Source organism: Pongo pygmaeus, chromosome 21 (assembly GCF_028885625.2).
Source record: "Pongo pygmaeus isolate AG05252 chromosome 21, NHGRI_mPonPyg2-v2.0_pri, whole genome shotgun sequence".
Taxonomy (NCBI): Eukaryota; Metazoa; Chordata; class Mammalia; order Primates; family Hominidae; genus Pongo; species Pongo pygmaeus.
This window is the reverse complement of record NC_072394.2, coordinates 32,021,360-32,033,660: the sequence shown is the minus strand read 5'-3', so window position 1 is coordinate 32,033,660 and position 12,301 is coordinate 32,021,360. Positions and strand designations below refer to the sequence as shown.

The following is a 12,301-nucleotide window of genomic DNA, read 5'->3' as shown; positions in this document are numbered from 1 at the left end:
AGTTTCCCAGGTGATTCTAACGGGTGGCCAAGATTGAAAGCCACCAGACTCCACCCCAAACCCCATATATCCTTGAGGCCTGGAGGAGTACTGGCCCACCTGAGGTGTCATGGCTTCAGCATCACATAGTTCACATTTATGGAACATTTACTGCACTGCAGGTGCTGCTCTGAGCATGTTACACGATTTAACTCCTTCAGCTCTCCCTGCAGTCTGTGATGTCAGTGTTATCATCAACAGATGAGGACACCAAGGCCCACAGTGGTGGTTGCCTTGTCCCAGGTCACAAAGCTAGAAAATGGCAGAGCTGGGAAGTAGCCCAGGCAGTTGAGTTCCTGCCCATGCTCTCCTAACCACTGTTCTGCAGCAGCTCGGTGATAACCCGAACCCCTCCACCATTAGGGGCTCTGTGCATATCCTCTCCAATCCTCACAGAACCTAGAGTGGGGGCCATGATTATCAGCATCACACAGATGGAGAAACTGAGGACTCAAGGGAAGGCAAGACTGGCTTAAGATTACACAACCTTCAAATAGCACCTCAATTTGGGGATGCTTAGAATGTGCCAGGTGATTTACAGAGATAACCTCAAATCATTTTGTTTCTCTTAAAGGAGTTCATGATGATCACCATTCTACAGATATGGAAACTGAGGCTGGGAGAAATGAAGGCACTGTCTCCTTGTCCTCCATGTGTCCCAGTGGGCACCTTCTGTGTCCCACCAAGCATTCATGTCCATTAACAGAGCAAGTGCCCTGAATTCTTGAGCCCCAACACTGACGGCACACCCAATTGTCCCTTCAAGATTCTTGACTTCATGCAATTCAAGGGAGAAGCCTCCCTCCTGGGTGCCCAGGCCCAGATACATTGTGGCCAGAAACAAAACACTGTGGGTTCCTGTCAGCCTGAGGGGAGCATGGAAACTTGTTCCTATGGGCCCCACACACCCTGTAGGAAATACCTCATCTCCTCATCCTTAGTCTTCAGCACCAAGAAGGGGTGGGCACGTGCTCCGCTGAGCTGCAGGAGGCCCAGCTCTGCTCCATAGATGCTGCTGAGTGAAGGAGAAACAGCACAACATGGGGGGAGAGTCCTAAATGCTTCATGTGTGCTGAGACCTGTCTTTTAGGAACAGGCTTGACATATAATAAGCCATCTGCAGAACCTTTCTAATGAGAGTGTAAAGCCAGCCCTTCCTACCCCTACAGGACTTTTTTTTTCATTTTATTTTGTTTTGTTTTGTTTTTGATGGAGTTTCGCTCTTGTCGCCCAGGCTGGAGTGCAATGGCGCAATCTCGGCTCACCGCAACCTCCGCCTTCCAGGTTCAAGGGATTCTCCTGCCTCAGCCTCCCGAGTAGCTGGGATTACAGGCATGCGCCACCATGCCTGGCTAATTTTGTATTTTTAGTAAAGACAGGGTTTCTCCATGTTGGTCAGGCTGGTCTTGAACTCCTGACCTCAGGTGATCCACCCACCTCGGCCTCCCAAAGTGCTGGGATTACAGGCATGAGCCACTGCACCCAGCCTCGGTTTTATTTTTAATGCTTTTGGCTATAGAAGTGAACAATGCCAGAGTCCGGAAAGAGAAGTTCGGAGCATTTCTCCACACTTGAAAAACCATAGCTGAGTGAGTGTTGCAGAGACAGGGGCTGTGAGTCAGGCTGGTGGGGAGGAAATCTTGGCTCCCTGACCTCACCACTCAGATCTCCTCTCTGAGCCTCAGTGTCCTCATCTTTAAAGGAGGCAACAAATGGCTCCGCCCTCATAGCACTGGTATAAGGAGACTTTGGCACAACTGCCGCTCCCTGGCCCCCTTCCCTGCCTCCCCCCTTTCTCATCCAGGTCATCGTTTAGGCTGAGAGCATGGCAAAGAGGGGTGAGCACCCTACTAGGAGTTAGCAGATCTGAGTCACACCTGAGCTACTTTCTGGCTCTGATTGCCTGGGCTGGGGAGGCACCATCTGGAAACTTCAGTGTCTTTGCCTATATCATCTGCACAATCAGGATAAAGCCACTTCCACATCTATGTTCAAGGATTGTGGGGAGCCCTGTTGCTACATCATCTAGGAGAGAAATTAGATAATATTCTCATATATGAAAACACACACACCCTCTAACTTAGCAATGTCACTTCCAGTGGGTGTCTCCCACCTGAGTAGGGTGATACATATACAAGGCCATTCACTGCAGGATTGTTAGTAGCTCAAGTTTGGGAACAACTTACATATCCATCAACAGAATGCTGTGAAATAAATTTTGATATTTCCATAAATTGGAGTATTCTGCAGCTGCTAAAGAGTGGAGCAGTTCTATGTCCTGACATGGAATCTCAATATGGAATGATAGGGCTTATGTTTGGAAGAAGTTTTCCAATCACCAATGGGCTTTAGTGTCTGAATGTGAGGTACATTCTGAAACTTTGGGAAATGGATGAAAAAAGAAATCCTGGCTCCCTGATCCATGGTTCTGTTTGAGGAGCTTTTATTTAGTACCTGTGATGCACCAGGTTCTTCGATGAAGACAGTGTCTAACAAACACTGGGGAAGGAAGGAGCCTGCCTCGATTCGGACCTGGACTCTGGCTTTGATTCCATCAATAACTGGCCCTGTGACTGTGGACAAGGCCCCTATCATCTCTTGGCTTAAGTCCTCCATCTGTAAAGGGGAGTTGGGCTGAAAGTCTGAAGGTCTTTCCTGTGCTGAAATTCCAGGATTCAGGAGGTAGGATGAGGATTCTGGGCCTCTGGCTGGAAACCCCAAATAAGTTTTATTGCTGCCTTAAATTGGGCACCCCTGAGCCACCCATATGTATGACCTCTTTCCTGAGGTGAAGGATAGTCTGAGATGACCCAGCTCTGCTCAGAGCCCACAGTGACTGTATGACTCAGTCCTTAAATCACACAAGGCTTCAAATAGACCCATAGCAAATGCCAAACTTGTTGGCATCTCCTCCCACCAGGCCATCAGACTAAACAGTGAATCTGTGCCTCCCAGGAATCTTCCCTGTGTGATGTTTCTGAAGATTAAATAAAGAAAAACATGATTTACACTTTCCATCCCCTGGATGAATTTCTCCTCATTAGAATGGAAGAGAATGTAAGCTTGGTGTGGGGAAGAGCTATTGGCTGTTTCATTCACTGCTGTTTGCACAGCATCCAGGGTGGAGTCTGGCACACAGTGGGTTCTCAGTGAGTGCCTGTTGCATAAAGAAGAGACTTGACCAGCCTGAGAGAGAAGCGCTCTTTGGAGGCAGCAGGTGAGTTCTGGCCCCGTACCTGGGCAAGTCACTCAATCTGTCAGTTTCTTCATTGGTGGAACCAAAGGGCTGGGCCAGATTGGAAAGGACAAGAGCTGTAGAGCCAGACAGACTGGAGATGTAGTCTTTCCCATCATTTACCAGCCGTGGAACCTTGAGCAATAGCATGATGTCCCTGGGCCTCAACTCACCTGATCTGTAGAAGGGGGTGATATCAGGTCTTGAAAATGAGCACTCACCACCACACCTGATTGTTGCTCAAAGAATGGAAGGTGTTACTATTGAGTTATTGTCACACATCAGGGGATGAGGGAGGTCCATGTTGTACTTACCACTCAAAGCCATCTCAGTGCCTGGTCCAGACTTAAACTCCACGTTCTCAGGGCTCCCTTTTCGAAACTTCACACAGTAGTAGGTGCCGGCATCTGCTGGGGTGATGCTACTGATGCGGATGGAAAAGTCCATGTTGTTTCTCTTTGTGAGGTCTGAAACAGTTGTTACTCTGGGGAAATGGCCTTCTTTTTGATTGTAGATTAATTCCCGGCCTGGTTCAACTCCTCTGAACCACAGGACTGGTCCCACGGGAAGCAGGGAGGTCACAGTGCAGTGCAGAGTGGCCGTCTCTCCAACTGTGACCAACAGGAGCTTCTCAGGCTGAATCATCTGTAGCTCCTCCTCACCTGCCACTTCTGGAAAGGAGCACAAAGCAATCATTTTTTCATCCTTACATAATCCTGTATTTCCTCGTGTTTATCAAAGATATTCAGTGATTGGTGCACATCAGGAATCAGGAGCAGGACTTGATCTCAGCACACTGCATGTATTATCTCATTTAACCCTCACAACAAGCCTATAACATAAGACTGTATTACAATTGAGGGCACTGAGGCCTGAGGCACAGAGAGGTTCATTTTTTTTTTTTTTTTTCTTTTTTGAGAGAGGGTCCTGTTCTGTTGCCCAGGCTGGAGTGCTGAGGCATAATCATGGCTCACTGCAACTTCAACCTCTCAGGCTCAAGTGATCCTGCTACCTTAGCCTCCAGAGTAGCTAGGACCACATGTGTATATCACCATGCCAAGTTAAGCTTTGTATTTTTGTAGAAACAGGTCACACCATTCTGCCCAGGTTGCCCTTATTTGAGTGCAAGTGATCCACTTGCCTCAGCTTTCCATAGTGCTGGGATGACAGGTGAGAGCCATCAAGCCCAGCCAAGGGGTTCAATTTCAAGGTAGAGCTTTGGGTTGAGGACCTGAGTAGAACTCCTGAACTCTACTTTGAAGTGTTTATATATATATATATATATGTCGTATAAGTGTCATATATATTTTTATATATTATATATATATATATTTAAAAACTGTCAGTAAAGCTATGCGTCTTTTGCAGGCTGTTTTTTGCCTTTCCAAATTCTAGAGGCTGCCCACATTCCTTTCTCACTGTTACATCTTCCTATCACTCTAACGTCTTGCTCGCATCCTTACATGTCCTTCTCAAAGAATTAATCTCCTTCCTCCTTCTTATAAGGACCCTTCTGATATGTTGGGTCCACTCTGACACTAGATCCAGTATTAAAACCACTGTCTTAAAAATGCTCAAGGAAGTAAAGGAAACAATGGACAAATAACTAAAACAGCAGGAATATAAACATATTAACAAAACAAGAACATCCAGAATGAGAAATTATAAAAAGAAATCCAACAGAAACTTAGAAGTTGAAAATACAACAATTAAAAGTTCAGTAGAGGGGTTCCCCAACAGATGTGAGCAGGTAGAAGAAAAATCATAAAGCTGCAAGATGGAATAATTAAAATTATTAAGACTGAGATATGGATGGAAAATGGAATAAAGTATAGAGAACAGAATCTAAGGGAATTCTGGGACACTATCAAATGGATTGCAATACACATTATTAGAGTTCCGGGGAAAAAAAAGAGGAAGAGAAAAAGGAGCAGAAGATTATTTGAAGAAATCATGGTCAAAATCTTCACAAACTTAATAAAATACATGAATGTACAAATTTAAGACACTGAAGAAATGCAAGTTTAACTCAAGGATAGACTCTGAGACCCACACTAAGGTACATTATAATTCAACTGTCAAAAACTAAATTCAAAGAATCCTGAAAGCAGTTGGAGAGAAGCGATTCCTCACATACAGGAGACCCTCAGTAAGATTATCAGCTGAGCTCTTATATAAAGTATTGGAGGCCAGAAGACAGAGGGATGATATGTTCAAAATGCTGAAAGAGGAAAAACCTGTCAACCATGAATTCTATATCTGGTGAAAGTGTCCTTCAAACACAAGGGAGAAATTAAGACGTTCTCAGATAAACAAAAGCTAAGATAGTTCATGACCACAAAACCTTGCTTACAAGAAATGCTAAAGGGAGTGCTTCAGGTGGAAATGAAAGGATGCCATATGGCAACTCAAAGTTATATGAAGAAATAAAGATGTCCAGTTATATGTAAATTTTTTTAAAAAAATCATATTTACCTGATACCTCAACATCCCACAAACAAGTTGTGAGCACCCTGCCAAACCAGGTACACCACTGTGATAAAGCTGGTCCCTGACACAATTCCTCTTCTTGTCCTCCTCTTCTGTGACCTAGTGACACTGAAACATTCTAGTAAAACCCATCATGCTTTTTCTTGGTGTCCTCCACCCTGACTCCCAGTAAAGGCAATGGCTTCCCATCTCTCATCTCTCTTGCTTCCCCATCTGCTCAGTTGAGCCTACTCCCAGGGATCTCCTTCCATATGGCTTCCTGTGTGGCATGCCCTGCCCAGCTATGCCTCTCCAGATGAAATTTTCATGACCATGTTAGAGTGATCCTTTAAGACACAACCTGCAGGACTTACTCTACCATTTTCAACACTAATGGCAATGAGGAGGGTATTATTCTAAACCGGGGTAGAAAGTTCCTAGGAGATGCACTTTGACTGTTCATGGCTTACTGATTTTCTACTGATTGGCTCTACAATTTGAGAAGGTTTTTTTTTTTGCCCTGATGTGTTTCTTGTGTTGTGCTACGCACAGCTATGTGTTGCCTTTTGGAGTGCTGCCAAGACTGTCTATCCTAAAGTGTGTATCCTATTCCAATATCAATAAAGACAGCTGCCTTTCTTCAAGAGCACAGGATGATACAGCAACCTCTTCAAAGAAAACTCATGTGATACTTATAATAATATCACATAATCCAGCATTTCTGAGTTGTTTTGAGGTGCCAGTGGCAATGTATTCTTCATTTACAAATTTTACTTGCAAATTAAAATCAACAGGCACTCCTTTTAGTGCTTTCAAACAAACAAAAATACCTCTTCTCTCTAGAGACTTTGGCAATGATTTTCATTCCTCTTGGAATTTCTAGACCACTCCTGATGGTCATAAACTTCCCCAGGGCTTATAATGCAAAACAAAAAATAAAACAAAACAAAAAATCCCCTCTCTGCCTTGTTCTTTACTTCATTCTAACAAAAAATGACTGGTTATCTACTAGAATCTACTGGCTTGTGATCCAGATCTAGGGGGAATATTTCCTGTTGCAAGCATTAACCACTGGTTGTGCCACAGGCCAGTCCTGCTCATCTGAAATGGGTCCCATTGGAACTTAAACTTCTACTGAAACACAAAATTAAAATTTGTCAGGTGTAGCTGCACACCTTTCTGTTGACAGTGGCCTTATTACTACTGCATTTGTTGATGCAACAATCCTCAACCAAATACTAGCTAACTGAATTGAATAGCATGTTAGAAGGATTATAAACCATGAACAAGTGGTATTTATTCCTGGAATATGAGTATGTTTCAATATACAAATGACAAACAAACAATATGATATGCCATATTTATAGAATAAATAGAAAAAACACATGATCATCTATTTTGATGCAGAAAAGCGTCTGGTAAATTTGTACATCTATTTATGATGAAAACAATAAAAGGGATATATGAATACTTTCACAAGATGATAACATTCACATACTCATACTTTATTTTTATTGCACTTATCATTGTCAAAAATTAATTTTTTCATTCACCTATTTATCATGTGTATTGATTATTGTCTTTCTCCCCAGTGTATGTAAGCAACAAAAGGGCAATTACTTTTTCTCTTTTATTCTACCAAAGTACCCCATGTTTTTATGTCAGATCCTGGCACATAGTAGGTATCCAATAGATATGTGTGTAATGTTTGAATTGCTCAGTGGGACATTTCCCTCGAATACTGAAATCTATTTTAGGTGGTTTGCTCCTGTGGAATTTGACAGAAAATGAGTTTCCCATGTAGACGACTTAGTGAAAAAAAATCAATTTGCAAGCATACAGAAAGTAGAAGAGCCCAGAGAAGAAAATCACAATCCCCCTTCACACCACATCACCTACTCCACTCCCAAGAACAGCAGCTGCAGAAATCTCATGGAATAGAATCAAGACCAGAAGTGTTTGAGTAATGGTGAAACCTGTGACCTCTAGAGTCAAAGTGCCAGAGTTCAAATCATAGCTCTACCAGTTACCAATGAGTGAGCTTGGAGCACTTTGCGCTTCTGTTTTCTTATCTGTTAGGGAAGGTGACAAGAATATCTACCTTGTATATAACGATCACACGAAGTAAAAGATGTAAGGCATTTTCAACAGTGTCTGCCACATGGTTAATATTCAAAAATTGCAAAGTTATTGCTCGGTAGATTTCTGAGGCTTGGAGGCTTCAGTGGACATTAGATGACAAGGATAAGGATAAGGATATGGATATGGATATAAATATAACTATAGTTATACTTATAGGTAATATAGGCAGACCTATGTCACCTGTATCCCCACATTTTTTTCCTCATTTCTACCATTCATGGAATGGTAGAGGGACTTTCAGGATAAAAATGCACAGAAATTCTGCTTTGAGGGAAAATGCATTTTACCAAGAGAGAAGTTTGCTTATCTGTTGTTTATATTAACAGATTGGAGGACTTTGAGTGGTAGGATTAGAGAAGTAGGAAGGAGGGAGAATGGCTGGGCAATAGGGAAACCCACACATCTCTTTAATGTGCATTTCATATAGACTGAAAAAATGAGTAGAAGGTTATAGTAAAGAAAGTCTTTTTAAAACCCTGTGTGTGTTTCAGCATGGTCACATGAGATTTATCTCAGGAATGCAAGGATGGGACAACATTCATAAATCTCCAAATGTGATATGCTACATCAAGGCAATCTTGAGCAAAAAGAACAAAGATGGGGCCGGGCACGGTGGCTCATCCCTGTAATCCCAGCACTTTGGGAGGCTGAAGCGAGCAGATCACGAGGTTAGGCAATCGAGACCATCTTGACCAACATGGTGAAACCCTGTCTCTACTGAAAATACAAAAAATTAGCCGGGCATAGTGGTGCACACCTGTAGTCCCAGCTACTTGGGAGGCTGAGGCAGGGGAATCACTTGAGCCTGGGAGGCGGAGATTGCAGTGAGCTGCGATCACACCACTGCACTCCAGACTGGTGACAGAGTGAGACTCCATCTTAAAAAAAAAAAAAAAAAAGAACAAAGATGGAAGCACCACACTGCCTAATTTCAACATTGACTACAGTGTCAAAGTAATCAAAATGGCATGGCACGGGCATAAAAAGAGACATATAGACCAATGGATCAGAACAGAGAGTCCAGCAATAAACTCACACATTCACACTCAATTGACTATTGACAAAAGTGTGAAGAAAACACAATGGTGAAAAGTTTGTCTCTTCAAAAAGTGGTGTTGGGAAAGCTGGATATCCATGTGTAGGGGAATGAAATTAGGCCTTCTTCTCATGCCTCATACAAAAATCAACTCAAAATGGATTAAAGATTTAAATGTAAGATCTGAAACTGTACAAGAACTAGAAGAAAAGTTAAATGACATTAGTCTTGGCAATACATTTTTGGATTTGAGCCCCAAAGCACAGGCAACAAAAGCAAAAATAGACAAAAGGCATTAACAACAAACTAAAAAACTTCTACACAGCCAAGGAAACAATCAACAGAGTGAAGAGACAACCTATAGAATGGAAGAAAACATTTGCAAACCATACATCTGATAAGGAGTCAGTATACAAAATATATAAGGAAGTCAAACAACACAACCATAAGAAAACGACCTATTAAAATATGGGCCAAAGATCCGAATAGACATTTCTCAGAAGAAGACATTAAGATGGCAAGTCAGCATTAAAAAAAAATATGACCTTACTATTCATGAGATAAATGCAAATTAAAACCGCAGTGAGCTATCATCTCACACCTTTAAGAATGGCTATTATCAAAAAGAGGAAATTTAGTATTGGAGAAGATGTGGAGAAAAGGGAACCCTTGCAGACAGTTGGTGGGAATGTAAATTAGTAGAGCCATTAGTGAAAACAGTATGCAGGTTCCTCAAGAAATTAAAAATATAACTCTTATCTGATCTGGTAATCTCACTACTGGCATATACCCAAAGGAAATGACATCAGCATGTCACACAGATATCTGCGCTCCCATGTCCATTGCAGCATTATTTACAAAAGCCAAGATATGGAATCAACCTAGGTGTCTGTCAGCAGATAAATGGAGAAAGAAAATGTAGTATATATGCACAATGGAATTCTAATCAGCCTTACAAAAAGGTAAATCCTGTCATTTGTAACAACATGGATGAACCTGCAGGACATTCTGCTAAGTGAATAAGCCAGGCACAGAAAGACAAACACTGTATGATTTCACATATGTAGAATCTAAAAAGTTGAGCTTATAGAAGTAGAAAGTAGAATGGTGTTTATCTGGGGCTAGAGAGGGGGTGTAGTTGGGGAGATATTAGTCAAAGGATACAAAATTTCAATTTAGATAAAAGAAATAAGTTCAAGATATCTATTGTACAATGTAGTGTTTATACTTAATAATATGAATTGTATTCTTGAAAACTGCTGAGAGAGCAGAGTTTACAAGTTCTCAAAATAAAAAATGATAAATATGTAAGGTAATGCATATGTTTATTAGCTCAAATTAGTCATTCCACAATCTATGCATAGTTCATAATATGTTGTATATAAGTATACATACTTTCGTCAAATAAAAATCAAATAAAATATTTATTTTGTTAAAAATTTCACTGAAAATAGAAAATGAAATAGAAAGTTAGAGAAACAATGATTAAAAATGAAATCTCATATGTGCATGTACATGTACATGTGCATATATATGTATATATAATGTGTATAAATACACATTCACAAATATATATAAAAGTTTGGCTTATCATGTTAGTACATAGGGTTGTTTTGTGCATTAATTACAATTATGACAAATTTAAAAATCTCAGTAAAATATCTGGCACATAGAAATCATCCAACACATTTTTAACAATATTTTGGGGATACATACATACACTAGCGTTTTACCTCTGGTTGTTTCTGACTGGTGTGATGGTTGATTATTAATCTAATGTTTGCTTCCCTGCATTTTCTAATATTTCTACACATAGCATAACATAGCTAAAAGGGTGATAAACTCTGGAGCTGGTCAACCTGGACTTGATCCCAACTGCTCCATGGACTGAGGTAGGGGACAATGAACAAGTTCCTGCCTCTGCCTCACTCCCCATTTGCAAATAGGGCGCAAGAGTTGTAGCTTTCACATAGGGATATTGTGAGGATTAGTTGACTTAATACACACAAAATGCTAAGAAGTGTGTTTGCCTTACAGGAAGAGAGCAGTTGCTGAACTATTACTGCTGTCATTTGGGTACAGTGTATGTGTAAAAAAAATAATTTGTAAAGTGAGACCCTTGCCCTCTAAGACCTGTGAGGTGACATCACAGCAGGGCCCAGTGGGCAATTGAGAGGCTATTGTGCCCAGCCCTGTGACTGGGGGTCAGCTGCATGGTCTGAAAAAGGGGTGAAGACAGGCAGCCTGTCTGGGAGCTGTGAATGGGGCTCTCCCAGGTGGCACCAGGAAAGACCTCCCAATCCTGTCTGCCTGGGGGAAGGGAAAATAAATTCTCCAGAGGAACCAAGGGAGACTGTGGTGCCTGTTATGGGCTGAATGTGCCCCCAAAACGAATGGGTTGAAGCCCCAATCCCCAGTGCCTTAGAATGTGACCATATTTGGAGACAAGGTCTTTAACTCATTTATGCCTGAGGTTGCAATTTTTTTAATTTGAAAAATCAGACCTTGGCGGTGCCCTTGAGCAGTAGGATATAAAGAACTCCTGCAAGCTTAGTGATCCAATAATGGAGCACTAGGCATAAATGGGTGAAGCAATTTAATTAAATGAGGTCATTGGCAGGGAGCCTTAATCCAATATGGTTGATGTTCTCATAAGAGAAAATGAGAACACAGACACACACAGGGGAAGACCGTGTGTTAAGACACATGGAGGAGATGGCCTTCTACAAGCCAAGGAGAAAGATTTCAGTAGAAACTAACCCTGCTGGCACCTTGATTTTGCAATTCAGCCTCCAGAACTGAAAGAAAGAAAGTAAATGTCTATTGTTTTAGTCACTGAGTCTATGGTGCTTTGTGGTGGAAGCCCTAGGAAAGGAATATAGGACCCTGTAAGCATGAAATGTGGAACTTCTTAAAGAGGAGGAGGGCACAGAAAAATGGGTAGGAGGACTCAAGACAGGTAAGGATTTAATAATGATTCTTCTGTGTTTGTCAAATAAAATATTATAAAAATGTAAGTAATTGTGATGGTGGCAGAAGCATCACAAGGTTTGATGCCTCTGGTAGCCAGCTGCAGATCCACAGAGAAAGTGCTCAGCTCCCTGATCTTCTGCTCTTGGACAATGTCCAGTCCTTGACCTTCCTTGGCAGTGCTTGTGCTTATCTGAAATTGCTGCAAGTCCAGGGGCAAGGCTAGGTCCAGGAGGCAGGGAGAAAGGGTTCTAGCCCAATGCAATGCTCACCTGTAAGTCCCAGCAGTAGAGTCAGAAGCAGGAAAGGACCAGGAGGATGGGGCCAGGAGTCTGGGACAGGCATTTTGGAGACCTCAGAAGCCTGCTCTGTTCAAACGTCTGTTCTGGGGAGATCTCAGGCCCTGCTCT

At 41.9% G+C, this 12,301-nt stretch overlaps 1 protein-coding gene across 1 annotated transcript in view; it reads right to left on the bottom strand.

The window, feature by feature from the left end:
* Window positions 1–12,301, bottom strand: part of SIRPG (signal regulatory protein gamma) — a 28,669-nt gene extending 16,368 nt beyond the window's left edge. The window contains exons 1-2 of the mRNA XM_054468189.1: window positions 12,164–12,301; window positions 3,589–3,945 (exon numbers count right to left, since the gene is read on the bottom strand). Coding sequence (XP_054324164.1) covers window positions 3,589–3,945; window positions 12,164–12,236 — 430 coding nt within the window. The 5' untranslated portion in view covers window positions 12,237–12,301. The remainder of the gene's footprint in view (window positions 1–3,588; window positions 3,946–12,163) is intronic.